At 41.0% G+C, this 17,409-nt stretch overlaps 8 protein-coding genes across 8 annotated transcripts; 6 read left to right on the top strand and 2 right to left on the bottom strand.

Moving 5' to 3' along the window:
* Positions 1 to 9: 9 nt before the first annotated feature.
* On the bottom strand, positions 10 to 1,170 carry EROM_020970 (protein prenyltransferase subunit alpha; the record flags this gene model as incomplete). Its single annotated transcript, XM_009265794.1, has 1 exon — positions 10 to 1,170. One exon carries the CDS (start codon positions 1,168 to 1,170, stop codon positions 10 to 12), a length of 1,161 nt encoding a protein of 386 aa, XP_009264069.1.
* EROM_020980 (hypothetical protein) lies at positions 1,064 to 2,545 on the top strand (the record flags this gene model as incomplete). The annotated part of the gene is made up of 1 exon (XM_009265795.1): positions 1,064 to 2,545. One exon carries the CDS (start codon positions 1,064 to 1,066, stop codon positions 2,543 to 2,545), a length of 1,482 nt encoding a protein of 493 aa, XP_009264070.1.
* An 87-nt stretch (positions 2,546 to 2,632) lies between these two features.
* On the top strand, positions 2,633 to 3,091 carry EROM_020990 (monoubiquitin/carboxy-extension fusion-like protein; the record flags this gene model as incomplete). The annotated part of the gene is made up of 1 exon (XM_009265796.1): positions 2,633 to 3,091. One exon carries the CDS (start codon positions 2,633 to 2,635, stop codon positions 3,089 to 3,091), a length of 459 nt encoding a protein of 152 aa, XP_009264071.1.
* A 102-nt stretch (positions 3,092 to 3,193) lies between these two features.
* Positions 3,194 to 5,230, top strand: EROM_021000 (Rad3/XPD ATP-dependent DNA-binding helicase; the record flags this gene model as incomplete). Its single annotated transcript, XM_009265797.1, has 1 exon — positions 3,194 to 5,230. The coding sequence occupies one exon, from the start codon at positions 3,194 to 3,196 to the stop codon at positions 5,228 to 5,230; it is 2,037 nt and encodes a 678-aa protein (XP_009264072.1).
* A 112-nt stretch (positions 5,231 to 5,342) lies between these two features.
* EROM_021010 (Hsp90-like protein) lies at positions 5,343 to 7,403 on the top strand (the record flags this gene model as incomplete). The annotated part of the gene is made up of 1 exon (XM_009265798.1): positions 5,343 to 7,403. The coding sequence occupies one exon, from the start codon at positions 5,343 to 5,345 to the stop codon at positions 7,401 to 7,403; it is 2,061 nt and encodes a 686-aa protein (XP_009264073.1).
* A 70-nt stretch (positions 7,404 to 7,473) lies between these two features.
* On the top strand, positions 7,474 to 9,981 carry EROM_021020 (hypothetical protein; the record flags this gene model as incomplete). Its single annotated transcript, XM_009265799.1, has 1 exon — positions 7,474 to 9,981. The coding sequence occupies one exon, from the start codon at positions 7,474 to 7,476 to the stop codon at positions 9,979 to 9,981; it is 2,508 nt and encodes an 835-aa protein (XP_009264074.1).
* A 73-nt stretch (positions 9,982 to 10,054) lies between these two features.
* EROM_021030 (hypothetical protein) lies at positions 10,055 to 11,866 on the bottom strand (the record flags this gene model as incomplete). The annotated part of the gene is made up of 1 exon (XM_009265800.1): positions 10,055 to 11,866. One exon carries the CDS (start codon positions 11,864 to 11,866, stop codon positions 10,055 to 10,057), a length of 1,812 nt encoding a protein of 603 aa, XP_009264075.1.
* Positions 11,867 to 11,925: 59 nt separating this feature from the next.
* EROM_021040 (PI3/PI4 protein kinase) lies at positions 11,926 to 17,358 on the top strand (the record flags this gene model as incomplete). Its single annotated transcript, XM_009265801.1, has 1 exon — positions 11,926 to 17,358. The coding sequence occupies one exon, from the start codon at positions 11,926 to 11,928 to the stop codon at positions 17,356 to 17,358; it is 5,433 nt and encodes a 1,810-aa protein (XP_009264076.1).
* Between the last annotated feature and the right edge of the window lie 51 nt (positions 17,359 to 17,409).

The raw sequence follows: 17,409 nt of genomic DNA on the forward strand, positions 1-17,409 counted from the left end.
GTAAAGTAATCATCCTTTATTTTTGAAGTACTTTTCTGGCTCTGGGACATATACACTATAGAACCTCCCACACAAAGTGTTGTAATAGTTCTTCTTAATTGGATCTAAACTTATGATTTTCTCTATAATGCTGATTCTTTCTGTTTCTTCCTTAATGTAATCTAGAAGCATTAATAATGCACCACAACACTCAGGCTCAACTTCAAGGATTTCGTGTACAAATCCAAAGCCTTCATCTTCAAGGCTAAGGTATACAGTCTCTCCATTCATTATCACCCAGAAACTATCAAGAGCTCCCATAGTCTCTTCTATTACGATGATCCTAGTGTCAAGCTCGGAAGCTACTATTTTTCTAGTCTTGTCTGCTTCAAAAATAATCTGACCTTGAAAAGGCTTTGAAAACCTAATCTCTAGATGATCCTTGTATCTTCTAATGTATAGGCCATTCCTCATCCTCTTTCTTTCTCTCCACAGGTAGAAGTATTCCCAGGAGGTTGGATCTAGAGGATCGGTATATATAATGGAAAGAGGATCTTCTGAGTCTTGGTGATGGTGTAGATATGAGTAATTGAATAAATCCCTTCCTGTCTTGGTGTTGAGAATGGACATCCTATAATTCCAACAATGGAAGTTTCTTGGGTCTGAGTCAAGCAGAAGCTTTGTAAGAAAGTCTTCTCTGTCGAGGTATTTCTCCCTTTGCCTTTGAAAGTTTTTCATCATGAACTTCCTGTGGTGCCAAGGCTGATAAGACTTAGGATTGCTTCTCAGAGAATTTTCACAAACCTTGAGCTGGCTTCGAAAGTCCGAGGGATTTGCCAGGAGATACTCTTTAAGCTTGTTCCAGGAGAAGTAGTCGTCAGAAACCAGCTGGACGATTTCCTTATGCTTTTCTATTGACTCTTCTTTGGATCTTAGTTTCAGAAGTCTGTCAAATGCATCATTATCCTCGATGTATTCTCCCTCCTCGACATTGTGTATAATCATTCGGGGATTAGTTTCTTTTCTCCAGAGATTTATCCGTCTTAGAATGGTGTTGGCTTCGAATAAAGTACCCTTTGATAAGATGGACCGGATTGAGAGATTTCTGGGAAGAAGGCCCACGAAGAAGTGTCGCAAGGTCAAGTCTGGAGGAAAAGAGTTTTTAGTTACAAAGAAAGATGTGAAGCTCATAAGAAGCTACAGGAAGAATGTATGTATGGATCCAGATGTCGATTTGTATAGGCCATTGAATCTAAGCTTTAGTAGAAAGACAATGGATGAGGGGATAGAGACAAGAAGAAAGACTCCGGCGCCCCAGAGCAGAAGGTGGCCTAAAAGGAAAATAAGGAACGGCAGGAGGAAGGTGATCGAGGAGAGAAACAAGAATGAGATTGTTGACATATGGGAAGAAGAAGGCCTTGAGGAGCTAAATGATTATGAGCAGGACATGTTTGTGAAAGCAGGAGAGGCGTATGCAGGCCCAGTTGAGCATCTGGAGTATAGGAGAGAGGATCTAGAAGGAGATCTAAGAAGGATATATCTAAGGCTTTATGAGCCAAGGGAAGGGAAGAGCTACAAGCTGAGAGATCTGATTAAGGATTTGCCCAGAGCAGAAACTCTAAAGCCGTTCCCGGAGGAGATTGGTCTGTCCTTTAGGTTTGAAAAGCTTGGAGCGGTTGGGATCAGTCAGGATTTCAAGAAGTTTGGGGTAGGAGAAGAAAACAAGCTGTGTGTTTATGAATTTAAGGGTTTTGTGAAGGTGAAACACGTTATTTTTGACTCTGAGATCCGTAAGATTATGTTTACAAAGGGGGAGACCATATGCATATTACTGGCGAACAATACCATATGCATTGTGAACGATACCTTTGCAGAAGGGTTTTCTGATGGGCAGAGATCCTTTCTTCGCAAGGAGTTTGTAATGTGGAGCAGGAAAGAAACTGAAGAAGGGGTGAAAAGCAGCAGTTGCATGTGCACTGTGATAAAGACAGATGGAAAGATAAATGATGTAGAAGCACATTGTGATGGAAGATATATAAGTGTGGTCTATGGAAAGAAGGTTATGGTTTATGACCTTAAGGAAAAAAAGGAATTGGAAGTCCTAAGGGTTCGGGGTACAGTGCCTCTTAAGGCAAGGTTTCACAGGTCTCTGGACACAATGGTTATTTCTACAGCAAGCTCGTTGATAGTTTATGACCTTGTATCTAGAAAGATAGCAAGAGAAGCAAAGGAATTTTCGTTTGTCCTTGACTTCTTTAGTATTTCAGACAACATAGTTGTATTAGTGAATAACCTGAAGAAAATAATTCTGTATGATTGGGCCAATAACGTTGTAAAAAGAACCATGCTTCAGGAGGATGTGGGAATGGAAGTGATCCAGCATAGAAGATTTAATCTTATGTGTGTTGCGTACCCTATGGAGATGATTGTTTTCTACAATGACGTGGGTAACGACCTGGTTGTCCCCGTCAAAAGGATTCCAGGAAGATATAGAAACATCCTGTTCCATCCCCACCTCCCTTGGGTATATGGGGCTAACGGAAATAAGGTGTGTGTGTTTACATGATGTGGATGGACGGGAAGGGCATCTCTGTCTAGATAAAGACTGGGGCTGAAGGCTTATAAGCAAATTTTTTTAACCCACGGGTTAGGCATGCAGATCTTTGTGAAGACGCTAACAGGAAAGACTATAACGTTGGAAGTTGGAGCAAGTGATACCATTGATAGTGTCAAGGCCAAGATTCAAGACAAGGAAGGGATTCCACCAGACCAGCAAAGGCTTATTTTTGCAGGAAAGCAGCTTGAAGATGGAAGGACTCTATCTGATTACAATATACAGAAGGAGTCCACACTCCATCTTGTGCTGAGGCTTCGTGGAGGAGGAGCAAAGAAGAAGAAGAAGGACTTTTCAACGCCTAAGAAGGTCAAGAAGCCTCATGTGAAAAGGGGCCTTTCGTGGCTGGACAACTTCACGATTACCGAGGACAAGGTTAAAGTCAACAATGTCTCGTGCGAGGCATGCGGGGTGGAAGTTTTCTGCAGGAAGATATCATCTGGGTTCAAGTGTGGAAAATGTTACACGGTTTATGGCAAGGACATTGCTAGCAATTAAAACTCCTCTTTAGTTCTATTCTATTATTTTGAATAGTCATGTGATTTATTGTATAGGTCTTGAAGAAGAATGGAAATCCTTTGAAAAGACGTACCCTAGCGAATGGTTCGAATTAAGATAAGCGGGGTTCCTATTGAGATGCCTTTTGAGCCGTATCCTGCACAGATAATCACGATGACAAAGCTTATATCTTGCTTGATGACAGGGACGAGCGGGTTAGTTGAAAGCCCAACAGGAACGGGGAAGAGCCTGTCGATACTATGTGCGGCGTTAGGATATAGCGAGCATCTGAAGAGAGGGATTAGAAGTGGATGTGGCAAGAGAAGAGAAGGAGGAGGGATGAAAGGAGAGGAAGTGAAGGAAGAAAAGCTGAAGATAATCATATGCTCACGGACTCACAAGCAACTTGACCAACTAATCGATCAGCTGAGGAAGACCCAGTATAAGCCCCGGATTTCCATATTAGCAAGCAGAAGCCAGTATTGTGTATCACCAAAGCTTCGGGAAGTTACAGACAAAAACACGGGGTGCAATGAGTTGGTGAAGAGTGGAAATTGTGCCTATTTCACTGGAAAGGATAGGCTTGCAAAAAGGGTTGGGGATAGGGTGTTTGACATAGAGGAGCTGAAGGGAGAGGGAAGAAGATGTGGTGGATGTCCTTACTATGCCTCTAGGATTCTGAATGAGGATGCAGAGGTTATATTTGCACCATACAACTACCTCATTGACCCCAGGATAAGGGAGAATACAGGGATTGGCCTTGAAAACAGTGTGGTGATTATAGATGAGGCACACAATATAGAAGACGTGTGCAGGTCATCTGGATCGATTGAGCTTGGGTCGCGGGCAATAGAGATAATACAGAATGAGATTCTTGGAGCCGTGAAGAGGAGTGGGATACTAGGGGAGATTAAGCTGGACTTTATCAACCTGATGGATTTTTTCAGAAAGCTTCGGGAAGGAGCAGACAATACAGATGAGTTTGATAGAGACACGTTTGGGGGGAAGCTTCGAATAAGAAGGGGAAAGGATATAAAGGACGAGCTTGAAAGGATGGGAATAAGTAAGGAGTTTGTTCTGAAGATTAAGAATTCGATATATGCAATCCAGAAGAATGAAGAGGCAAAGGACTTGCTGAATGTAAGCACGCTCCATGTACTAGAGGGTCTGGACTCTGTTCTATCTGCAATTCACTTTAGCGGCTGTGATGCATATTCGTTTGTGTTCCACAAAGTGAACGATGAGAATGTGAGGAATTCAAGAGCATCCAAGTTTTCTTATAACTTCTGGCTTCTTGATGCTGGATACACATTTCGATCGTTTGTTGGAAAGGTTAGGTCTGTTGTGCTTCTGTCTGGAACATTGACACCGTTTTCCTCATTTTCATCTGAGCTAGGGCACGAGTTTGCTCATTCGATTGTTGCACCCCACCTGATTACACAAAAGCAAGTGTTTGTCTCCTGTGTAAGGAAGGGACATTTGTCAAAGGAGCTAACAGGGACATACGGGGTTTCGGACACACCGCAGTATCTAGACCAGCTCTGTAAGATCATAGTGGATGTGTCGAGCAAGATCAAAGGGCATGGAGGAACACTTGTGTTTGTCCCGAGTTATAGTTTCCTAGAGAACCTGCAGAAGAGAATGGGAGGGACAAATCCTGGGATACTAACTGAGCCGAAGAATGGAGCAGGAAATGAGTTTGAAAAGGTGATGAAAAGATATAAGAATAGAATAGCAATGAAGCAAAGTGCCGTATTTATGTGTGTATACAGAGGGAAAGCAAGCGAAGGAATAGACTTCAAGGATTCTTTTGCAAGGGCGGTTATTGCAGTTGGAATTCCTTATCCAAGTCTTCATGACCCACAGGTAGAGCTTAAGAAGGAGTTCAATGACAGATACAAGAGCTTCAACGGACGGCTTTGGTACGAGGCCCAGGCGTTCCGAGCAGTGAACCAGGCACTTGGAAGGGCGATCAGACATAAGGACGATTGGGGGATAGTGATGCTTCTTGATAATAGGTATTCTGAAAAGAGAGTTCAAAACCATTTATCTAAGTGGGTTGCAGAGAATATCAAGGTCTATGACTCATATGATGGATGTGTCTCTGATCTCTTGAGGTTTCTATCCTTAATTAAATAGAAAAGTTTTAAAACAAGCTCTGCCTGTGCCTTTGAATGCCATTGTTTTTCTAGATTTTTCCTGTAGTTTCTGGGAAAACGAAAATATTTAACCATGAGTTCCCTAGTAGTCAATGTCGTCTAAGCAAGAACCGTTGGTAGAAGGCAATATAAAAGATAAGCACCCTGAGACACATGAGTTTGAGGTTGATGTGAACCAAATGATGGATACTATGATCAAGAGTGTGTATTCGTCTAAGGAGCTGTTCCTTAGAGAGCTTGTGTCCAACTCCAGTGATGCCTGTGACAAGCTTAAGGCACTATACTTCCAGTTAAGGGAGAAGGGGTGTTCACTTGATCCAGTCACATCTCTGGGAATTGAGATTATCCCAAACAAGGGCAACAGGACACTAACGATCAAGGATAATGGAATTGGAATGACAAAGGCCGACCTGATGAACTTTATTGGGACTATTGCAAGCAGTGGGACTAAGAAGTTCAGGGAAGAGATGAAAGAAAAGGGGAACTCTACCGATGCCTCTAATCTGATTGGGCAGTTTGGTCTTGGGTTCTATTCCTCGTATCTTGTAGCTGAGAGAGTTGATGTGATAACTAAGCATCCTGAGGACGGGGCACTTATCTGGACATCGACTGGGAAGGACCAGTACACAATAGAAGAGTATGAGGGCGAGTCTTTTGCCCACGGAACATCGATAGTATTGTACATCAAGGAAGGAGAGGAGGAATTCCTTGACCCAAAGAGGATCAGCGAGATAGTGAAGAAGTATTCTCTATTTGTGTTCTATCCTATATATACGTATGTTGAGAAGGAAGTTGAAGAAGCAGAAGAGAAGAAGGAGGAAGAAAAGGCTGTGGAAGAGACGAATGAGCCAAAGGTTGAGGAGGTACAAGAGAAAAGGTTAAAGAAAGTCACTGAGAGGGAACAGATTAATGTTGAGAAGCCATTGTGGAAGAGAAACATAAAAGATGTTCCCGAGGAGGAATTGAAGAGCTTCTATAAGACCATTTCTGGAGACTGGGATGATTTCCTTGCAGTTGACTTCTGGCACATCGAAGGACTTCTGTCTATTGAGCTTCTTATGTTTATTCCAAAGAGAGCAAGGTTTGATATGTTCAACAGAAACAAGAAGAACAATAACATCAAGCTGTACTGCAAGAATGTGTTCGTAACAGATGACTTTGGAGATTGTATTCCCGAGTGGATGTCGTTTGTCAGCGGAGTAGTAGCTTCTGATGATATCCCTATGAATATCAGTAGAGAGATGATTCAAGGGACAAATGTCATGAAGCTTGTCAAGAAGACTCTTCCTCAGAAGATATTTGAGATGGTTGGAAAACTTGCAATGGATACTGAGAAGTACAAGACATTCTACAAGGAGTTTGGAAACTGCTTGAAGATGGCGATAGGAGATGCAAGCGAGGGGCAGCAAGATGGATATGCAAAGTGTCTCCGTTACTTCACTACAAAGAGTGGGGAGGACATGATATCTTTGGACACGTATGTGGAAAGAATGGCAGCAAACCAGAAGCAGATATATGTAGTAACTGGCCTAGGGAAGAATCAAGTCAAATCGAATCCAGCACTAGATGCATTCCAGAAGTATGAGGTTATATATATGTATGATGTAATGGACGAAGTGATGCTTAGAGGTTTTAAGAAGTACAAGGGGCATGCTATACAGAGGATAACAAGTGAAGGAGTTGAGCTTCCTGAGGATGAAGAAAACAACGAGGAGGTTGTGAAGTCATTTGAGGAGTTCTGCAAGAAGGTGAAGGATATCCTCTCCAATAAGGTGGAGAAGGTCACGGTGAATCCAAGGCTTGTGAGTGTTCCTGCTGTCATATCTACCACTAAATATTCTTTGTCTGGGACCATGGAGAACATAATGAAGTCACAGCCGGTCACCGAGGCAAATCCATTTGCAGCAATGACAGCGGTTAGTAAGAAGATATTCGAGCTAAATCCAAACCACAAGCTTGTCAAGAATCTTAAGGCATTCTTCGATAACAACGAGATCGAAAAGATGAGTAAGATTTTGGAATTGTTTTTCGAGACTGTTCTCATCCATAATGGGTTTATGCTATCTGAGCCCAAGGAGTTCTGTGCCAACGTCTTTGACTTCCTTTGTTCTGAAGAGGTGAAAAGTGAGGAGGTTGTTGAGGAGGTCCAGTGAGCCCTATTAAATAGTTCTTTTTAACTGTTATATGTTACATCTATAATTAATTCAAAAAAATTACCCAGAGATGGAGGCAAAGTTATGTGAAGATGCTTCGAAAGTCTTAGATGCAATAAGGCAGTCCATTACTTCTGAAAGAATGGAGATCACCCCGGAAAATATTGCTAGTGCGGCGATATGCACGTTTCTGGAGATGAGTAGGAGAAATGACCATTCGAAAGTGCAGGAACTTCTTCAGATAATTCTTGCACATAAGAATTACATTGCCGAGGAAGACAGCACAGAGTTGATCAGAAGAATCCTTTTCTCCTTCAAGGAGAAGAAGATCTATCTTCAAGGATTTCGTATAATCAAGCATTTTATGAAAAGTGAAAAATACTATATGCCTCACTTCAGAATTCTTGTTGAGGAGTGTTTTGGAAGGAAAGGATTTAAGACGAGGTCTGTAGAGCTGGCGAAGAGGTATTTGGGGATGGAAAAGTTCAAGAAGGAGCTTCTCGACCATATATCCAAACTCCAGACCATTAATCTGATAAGGCACATCAACTGCTTCTTCGATTCTATCATGGATAGGATTGATGTGGAGTCGAAGCTTGAGGAATTTGTGAGACCGACCATCTTCAGCGATATGGATTCTGATGAAGCTAGGGCACTGTACTCTGAATGCTGCGATCTGCTTTACAACTACACAGTGATGAGGATGAAGACCATTGAGTCTAATGAAAAATCCTTTGAATACATCATGAAGAAGCTTCTAATTCTTTTTGCAATTCCTCTTCCTAGAGGAGGAAAGCTCCTGAAGATATTCTCACTATTATCAGAAAAGGACTTAGTTACTTCTTTAAAAAATGGAGTTCATCTGATGAAGCTAGACAGCAATCTCAAGAAGGAGGTTGTGAAGGAGATATGCGAATCAAAACTGAAGAACGATCAAATATACGAGTTCATCAGGTCTGTTAGACACATTCTTATCCCAGAGTTTATAGATTTGATAAGGCACATGGCGAGAAGCTTTGTGGAGGGAGATGACAGGTATCGGTTTTCTCTTGGGGCCATTGCAGGGATCATAGGGCTGGAGGATTTGTTTCTGATATTGGAGGATATTCCTATAGAGATTAGGACATGGGCACCTATTATAAGATGCTCTTCAAATGAAGACATATCATTTTTTATAAAGCTGTACCGTGGCATAGAAGAAAAGAAGGAGGCGGAATCCATGGATAAGACCGTTCTTTTGAACTGTCTTCCTGCATTCTGTAACTATGGGACGGACCGTAACAATTCGATCAAGACGCTTCTTCAAGTAATGAAGGCCAATATGGGCGATGCGAATGTCTTTAACTCTATATGCACAGGAATAAGGAAACTAATACATTCACACGAGGGTAATATCAAAAACACCCTGATCCTTAGAAACCCCATTCCACGTAGCGAATCTCAGAGGATTCTTTGTGCAGTCCAGGAATCAGCGATTGCCCTGGATATTCTTTCCATGGCTATGACGAGAAGTTCGGATGAGCTAGACCAAACCTTATTCAAGCTACTTGAAACAAACGACTTTGGTGTTTCTCATAGGATATTCCAATACATCCTTCTCTATCCACAGATTGAATCGGTTGCAGTTGGGAATTGGAACCTGACAGGGCTTGCCGATGTCTTGAAAGTCGCAAGATACTTCGTTCCGGCTATGAGTTGTGACTTTGAATTTTATAGCAAGCTCATAGACCTTTCCCTTTCTGAGGACGGATGTGTCCAAAAAAGATCATACCAGCTGCTTTATCACATGAAGCAGCATCAAAAGATTGATCTATGCATTTGTGACACTCTTTTTTCTCACGAGATTGATGAAAAGACAAAGGATTGTTCCCAGAGATGGAGGATTTCTCTGGTCTATTCCATTTACATGATTGGATGCAAATGTTTCCCTAGCAGGAAGAAGGAATATCTCAACAAAATGCTTCCCATGCTTGTTGTAGGGCTGAAAACAGGAAATGCAAAGACTAAGAAAACTTGCTTGGAAAGCTTGGAAGAGCTTGTGTCTGGATTCAATGCTTCCGATTTTGACTTCTATTCCAGGCTTATGATAGCTGGGATGGAGTCTGAAAGTATGGATCTCAGATGTGGAATATTGGAAGCATCTACTTCGTTGATAGAGAACCATAAAGAAAAACTCTCTCAAGAATTCATCCTGTCCATATATGATGCATGCCTGTCCACAAGCAAGTTAGGAAGGGAAGTTGTTCCACATGTTCTTAAACTTCTGAACACCTTTGCTGGGATGCATGCAATGAACCTTCAAGGATGTGTGGATGTCCTGGAATTATATGCAGATAGGTTCAAAAGAAGACATGGCAAGGATATCAAATCCATTGTACTGAGGCTCATGAGTAGAGATGTAGAAATCCCTAAGAGTCTCAAGGCTCTCTTAAAAGAAAAGAAGAAAAGAAAACCTCTCCCATCTCTACAGATAACAAAGAAAAATGATGTGATGATTACACAAGAAAAGAAGAAACAGCACAGCATATTCGTAAGACATAGGAAGACATCAAGACAGAATAAAAAGCACAAGAAATAAAATCTCGGTATTTATACTCTTCTATAGGGACTCTATTTGATTTTTTATTTATCTCGTTCCAGGCCGCCGTTAGTCATGCATAGGACTTTATGAAGCTGAGCTCTTCATCAAAGCTATCGTCGTAGTCTACATTTTGGGACTCAATCCCAATACTTTCACAAAAATTAGAAAAAAGAATCCTAAGGTCAAGAGAATCCTCCGAGTCGATGCAGGCCCTAATTATAGGGATATATTGTCTTTGCATATCGACAGGCGTCTTTTGAAGAAGTATTATGATTATTTTGCACTTAAAGCTGTTATCAACCTCAAGTTGAAATACTTTATCAATAAGATGGCCCCAGGTATCTTTACTCTCAAGCAGCATAAGACTTGAATAAAGCCTAACGAGGGCAATACACTTGTGCCTTGAATGCTCATACATAATCTCGATGCTGGGGACCATCATTCTCATCACTTGTACTTGTATCTCAGCTTTATGAACAAGAGATGCCAGAAAGTCTGTATCTTCAAAGGCCCACGGGTGTAGGAGGATTGTCAGAAGAGTAGCCTTGCTTCTAACAAGACTGCTCCATACTGAGGAATTCTCACTGAATGTCTCCTTTCTAAAGAAGTGCCTGAAAAATCCCCTATAGTCTGCATTGAGCATTGTCTGAGAAGGTGAAAGAACCCTCGAAAGGCAGTTGTTTGCATGTATAAAATCCATCTTCGAAGCTTTGTAGTTTCTAATTCTTTCAATGAATTCACGGATTCTATGGCTAGTCGACTCATTCAAAAGGAAGTATCTTCCTATTCCATTGAGGCAGGCACAGTATGCCTCAATATTCTTAATCTTAAACAGATGATCAAGAAGCACAAACATCTCATCAGGAGAGACCTCTCTAAACTTACACATCTCAGATATGAGCAGGCAGTTGGACACTACGTCGTTGTGACCGATGTTCTTCGATTGATATATCTCTTTGAAAAGAGTTGCAGCAATCTTTCTTCCAACACCCCCCATACTTTTCAATATCCTAGCTATAGGTGTTATAAAATTAGGATTAAGTTTCAGTTGCATAATCGCAGAGATTATCTCCCTCTGGTTGCTTGCATTTTTTATGTACTTCGACAGCCCATCCAGCTTTTCTGTGTCCCCAGAGTGCATAATAATGTAGTCCCTTATCTCCTTCACATCCAGGCCTCCATCATAACATTCCTGTGAGGTAATGCGCCCAGTATAGTAAAGGAACTCCTCATCTTCCACATCAACCACCTTCCTGGGGCCGCCTTCCTTATCATGAACTTCTATTCCAAGAGATCGGGCCGCCGCTGTAAACCTTTCGTTTTCATCTTCAATGGTCAAAGATCCTATCTTCATGGCTTGACTTCTAACCTCTGCTTGGATTGCTTCATCCTTGTAGTTCTCTGTTATGTATGCAAGGAAAAGAGTCCTGGGCCTCACATCCATCTTGCTGCATAGATCCTTGATAAGGCCTTCTTTCCACCCTTCCTTTCCAGTGGCTCTTCTAGTTAGAACTTGCATGTCAAAGAAATAGGCCGGAAGCCAATATCTCTCTATATCTTGTATTCCGCATCTTATAACCTTCCCAAGCTCATTCATCAATTGCATCACAAAATCACCGCATGCCATAAGTGCAGATGTTACACGAACAACATTCTTTATGTCGTCCCCAGACTGCACCTTTGCCAGAAGTAATGAGGGTACTATTTCAGAGGTGAACTTGCTCATGTCCTCTGATGCCAGATCGTTCCTAATGGTGTCTACATCCTCAGACCCTATGTTCCTTATCTTCTTTATGATCGAAAGCTTTTTTTTAAGAGACGAGTTCCTCTTTTTTTCAACGCCAGCATTGCTTAAGACTTTGAGTTCATCTTGCCAATTCATGCAGGGGAGTATCCCTCCAAAGGATTTATTATGCTCAGGGCCTCTTGAAGCCCCTTGATATGAACCATGGCTACTTGAAGAATCTTTATCTTCAGCAACTTGAGACCGGGCAATATTCAGATGTGTTTAGAGAAAGCCTGCTGAGCATAGTGTCCATGAAAATAATAAACACAGTCATATCTCTTGCTGCTAAGGACAATGAAGAGGCCCCGTTTATGGAGCTTCTGGAATTATTTCTTCAACATCTGGAAAGCAATGCCGTATTTTACGAAAAGTTTAGAAAGTCAAACTTTCACCTTCTCTTGTTTGAAAGGCCGTTGAAGATGGAGAGCTACGCAAAAATGAAGGCCATTTATGACAAGGTTGGCGCAAGGAGAGTCGCACCAGGGTTTGAACAAACAGAGTTTCTCAGCAAAAACTTTTATAACTACTGTCTGTATAAGCATATATACAATGACTATCAGTTTGATCTTGAGTTGGATGTGAGAGGGTTGGGCCCTGTGGAAATGAACCTGTTCAAGGGCCTTCTCAAGATAATATGTATTGAAAATAGAGAGAACGAACATCTTGTTAATTATATAAGGACTCTTCCTATGGATACTGCCGTTTTTCTTGCAATAGTTATGCCGAACATCAAGATAGACGGGTCAAAGCTCTCCCCCGAAGACATGTTCCTTGTATATCCTTCTCAGGTAAGAGGATCCAGTCCAAAGCAATTTATAAAACCGTTTCTATGCAGCCTGAATTTCCATGAAGGATTTTGCAAGGTCTGTTGTAGGCGATTACTAGGATGTGAATTTGAAGAGATAGACTGTGAGGAATATCTGAGCAGTATAGCAGGTGACGTTGAAGAGATAAGCTTTGGAGTAAGCCACTGGGAGAAGATGAGGACACCCAGAATACTTACAATCGTTCTTAGATCTTTGTTCAAAGAGCCCAGAGGTCTTGAGTGCTACAAACGTCTGAAGTACTTTCCAATGGAGGAGAAAGGTGAAATGGAGGATGTGGTGATAAGGTTTCTGAGATACGCAGCCAGTACACTGAGTATTGAGAATGTTCAAGTGTCACTCAAGATGTTCCCATTTACAAGGCACACACCAAGAATATCCTTTTCTTATTTTGTTGTTTTGTTTGAAGGTCTTCAGAAGCATTCCGGAAATGTATTTTTAAAAAGTGTAGTGAAGAATGTAGTGATAAGGAACAAAAGCAAGTTTATGAAAATAAGAGCAATGATATTCGAGTATTGTCTGAAAAAAGGCCTTGAGTCTCTATCTTATACCTTGGAAAATACAAATAACAGAATAAGAGGAGACGAAAGATTGCTAAAGAAAGGCCTAAATGAAAAAGAGGACAATGAACTCGAGAGGGTGCTTGGCCCTCTATCAGAATTTTTTGATGAGGAGTGCCAATCATTTGTCAGGAACAGCATGTTTTACATATATCCCATAATGTACTCATTATCATTTCCTTGTAACGTATCAGACCCTGCGTTTACCCAGGCCAACAATCATTTTCTGATTATATCTCTTTTCCTTCAAGGAGAAGAAAGCAAAATAGACGATATAGGATATGGGAGGGATGATCTGTATGGAATGGGGGTGGATGTGATTGTACCACTTCTGTGCAATGGGTATTTCAAGTATGATGTTCTGAAGAGGTTTTTTGGAGATGTCCGGAAATACATAAGTGGCCATGTTCCAAGATTTCTATTTGTCTTGAAGAAAGTGTATGTTGAAAGGCCTTTTGAGTTTCAAGTATGTGTGTTCAAAGTTCTGAAGTGCATTATAGAGGCCATTTCTGGAAATGTAAAGATGCTGTTCAATTATCTGTTTCCATATATTGAGTTTTTCATGAAGAAGCATGAAGATTCATGTGGAACGGACTGTAAGATGATCTTTATTGAATACTATTCATCATTCTTCGAGAACGATTGTCTTATTCGGAACATGCCAAGGATATTTCCATACCTGGATGTTGAGAAGATAAGCAAGTGGAGCAATGTGAAGAACGAGGATGATTGCCTGGACATAGTTATAGGGCTTTTGGATACCAAAGGGCATTTTCCCCAGGAAACATCTATTTCCAAGGCAGTGGAGTTTCTCATAAGAACATTTGGAAGCATTGAGAAGGATGAGGAATTCAATGAGGAGAGCTTTGTGGAGAATATCCTTGTACGGTTTTTTAAGAGCCAGACATTCAGGATGAAGATTGGAAACGTTTACAAAGGATTAGTAGGAGCAGGAAGCGATGCAGCATTTATGATTGGATGTATATCTCAAGAGTTTTTAGAACAAGGAGGTTTTCCCTCTGCCTGTGATGGTTTTGTTGTTCAATGCACTCCAGAGGCAATTGCTAGAGTGATGATTGAGAAATACCTATCTGAGATAGATCCTGGAAAGCAAGATCTTTATTTCTTCATAATACAAGAGGGGCTAAAGTTTATTAAAGGGCCCTTAAGTGAAAGAATAGAAGAGATTGTCGAGCAGTTCAGGAGCACACAATACTCCTATGAACATATGCCTTCTCATTCAACGGAAAGGGTATATGAAAAAACGTATACCTTTAAGAAGTTTCTTCAAAGGGTTTACCGATATTCCCTTGGAGAGATTGAAAGGGCTAATATGAACGATTATTTTAATCTTCTTAAATATGGAGACCTACTTGACACTCAGTTTCTGGAGTTTCACTGTTTGTGCCTAGGTAGGCTGGTTTTGAATATAGGAGATAAGCGGATTCTGGACATATCCCAAGCCATAGCCTCTGATTTGCAGGGGGGTGTAGACAGAAGAATTGCAAGATTCATTTTAAAGCTACACAGGTTTACAGATGGAAAGTATATCTCTGATCAGGAGATTCTCAAGATATCGATTTTCCTCAAAGATCATTACAACTCCATCCAGGTTTTGGAAAAGATGATAAGAAAGGAAAGAAGAAGAGAGCTTTTTGATGCTCTGCAATATTGCTATTACTCCATCAAAGACTATGACAAAGTACTAGGGATAAACTCTGTGTTCGCTAGACCAACACTGATAAACCTGTTCTTCAAGTTCTGTATGGATAAGAACTTTGTAGCAGCAAGAAGATGCTTAGAAACTGAGATGGTGGCAGGGCATGACGGAACAAGAGAGGAGGTTGGAACAGATGGCGGAGATTCTGTGATACAAGACTTAGAGTTAAAAGCTTTGTTGTCTGAGATCATAGACGAATGCCAAGATGATGAAGTCATAAAGTTTATGGATGATTGCAAAAGAATAGAAAGGGATTTTTCTGAGTGGAAGAGCTTAGTAAGTAGAAACGAAATATTTCGGCACTTCATAAAGGATTGTGAACTTGTATCTAAGAGTGGAAATCTACTTAAGACCTTGGACTTGATAGCAGGGAGAAGAGAGCTGGCTGGAGATAATAGAATGCTTCTGGAATGCCATGAAAGTCTTGTGGCTGGGATAAAATCGATGATAAATTCAAGGGATGATATATCATGTGATGAAGTGCTTGAGTCTTTGGTTGGCTCGGCAAGGCAGGACATCACAGAGGGCCTCAGCCAGGGACTTCATAGCAAGGAATACTTTGATGATTTTGCATCCGTAGATATGGTTCTGAAGGAAAGACGTCCTGAAAGGATAGGGTACATGGATAGAATCAAGGCTGGAAAAGCAAGCAGATATAGTACTGTGGATGAGTTTGAAAGAGACCTAAAGCTTGCAATGATAAGAAGCTACAGAAAAGACAATGATGTGAGCAGATGCATGCAGGAGATTGGAGATATGCTTCTCAAAAGAGAATGGTGTGTACTATATGAGTTAGCAGAGATGAATGTTCTGCAAGGAAAGATAAGCGATGCGAAGTCGTCTCTTAAAAAGGTTTTGGAGTTGTTTCCAAGAACATCGTTGTTCCACAGAAAGGCTCTGATCCGGTATGCTGAGCTTGTAGATACAAAGACTGGATATGAGTCTGCATTATCCACTCTGAAAGATTCTGGAAAGCTGTTTCTTCTCGGAGCCAAGAAGTTTGAAAGCACAGAGCCTGTCAAAGCAATGGAGATGTATATTAATAGTATAGTGCATGATAATCAATATTCTGATGAAGCTGTTCCTAGAATATTTCACCTATTTTCTGAGATGACGCCATCGAAAGATATCAATGCAAGTGGGCTGCTGATAAAGAAGCTTCTGGAATCCTGTATATCATTGCTCCCTCCATATTACAATCAGATTCTCTCTAGATTAAGCCACCCGAATCAAGATGTGGCAGAAGTAGTGTCTAGAACTGTACTCGAGCTTATGGAGAACTATCCAAGTAAAACGTTCTGGAGGTCTCTGATAATGATGAACTCGCAAGTCCCAAGCACAAGAAGGCGCATGGAACGAATCATCTCAGAGCTTACACTTGACAACAAGGTAGTTCTATCTAACGTTAGGAAGATATCGGAAGAGCTGGTAAAAATATCAAGATCAAAGAAGAACGAGCTAACTATACGTGAAGACTTTCCAGGGTTTGTTAAGATGTTTCCAATTGATGCCGTGGTTCCAAACACGAATATATTGATTGGTGGGGTAAAAGATGGAGTGAAGGTTTTTAACTCTCTCCAACGCCCTAAAAGAATATGCTTTATAGGAAGTGATGGAAAAAGCTATTACTGGCTTTGTAAAAACCAGGATGATCTAAGAAAGGATAGCCGATTCATGGATTTGAATTTCATAATCAATAGCATACTCAAGAAGCAGAGCAGTGAGAATTATATCCGAACCTATACTGTGATACCATTCAGCCATGAGAGTGGGATTATAGAATGGATTGATGGGTTGAGCTCACTCAAAGTCATATGCGATTCCTATTACGCAAAAGATGGGATTTCGATATCTGAAACAGCGTGCAGGTTTGTGAGCAATAAGAAGATAGGAATGCGAGAATGGCACAAGGTCATCTTGAAATTTCATCCGAAGTTTCATTTGTGGTTTAGCGACAACTTTCCACATCCGTACGGTTGGCTAGTGGCCAGGAATAACTATACCAGAACATATGCAATAATGAACATTGTGGGATGGTTTATGGGACTAGGAGACAGGCATGCAGAGAATATTCTTTTTGATTCAAATACTGGGGATACCGTTCATGTTGATTTGAATTGTATCTTTGGAAAGGGAAAAGAGCTACAGGTGCCGGAAAGGGTTCCATACAGACTCACTCAAAACATAGTAGATGCATTTGGGGTACTTGGGCTAGAAGGCTCATACAATGCCACCCTTTGCGCAACTTTAGAACTATTTCTCAAAAACAGGAACATTCTGGTATCAAATCTCTTATCTTTTGTATACGACCCTTTGTTTGAGTGGAGAAGAAAATCCACAACTGCACCAAAGAAGATTATCGAGGACCTATATCGCAAAATAGACGACTTAGATGCCAGTAGCAAATGTGATCTGCTGAATGAGGAAGCAACAAAAGACGAAAATCTATCTACGATGTACATCGGATGGCTGCCATTTGTTTAAACCATAGGCATTTGAGAAAATACTAAGTTATATACTTTAGATTGGTGTGTC

The sequence above is a fragment of the Encephalitozoon romaleae genome, chromosome II, assembly GCF_000280035.1.
Source record: "Encephalitozoon romaleae SJ-2008 chromosome II, complete sequence".
NCBI lineage: Eukaryota > Fungi > Microsporidia > Unikaryonidae > Encephalitozoon > Encephalitozoon romaleae.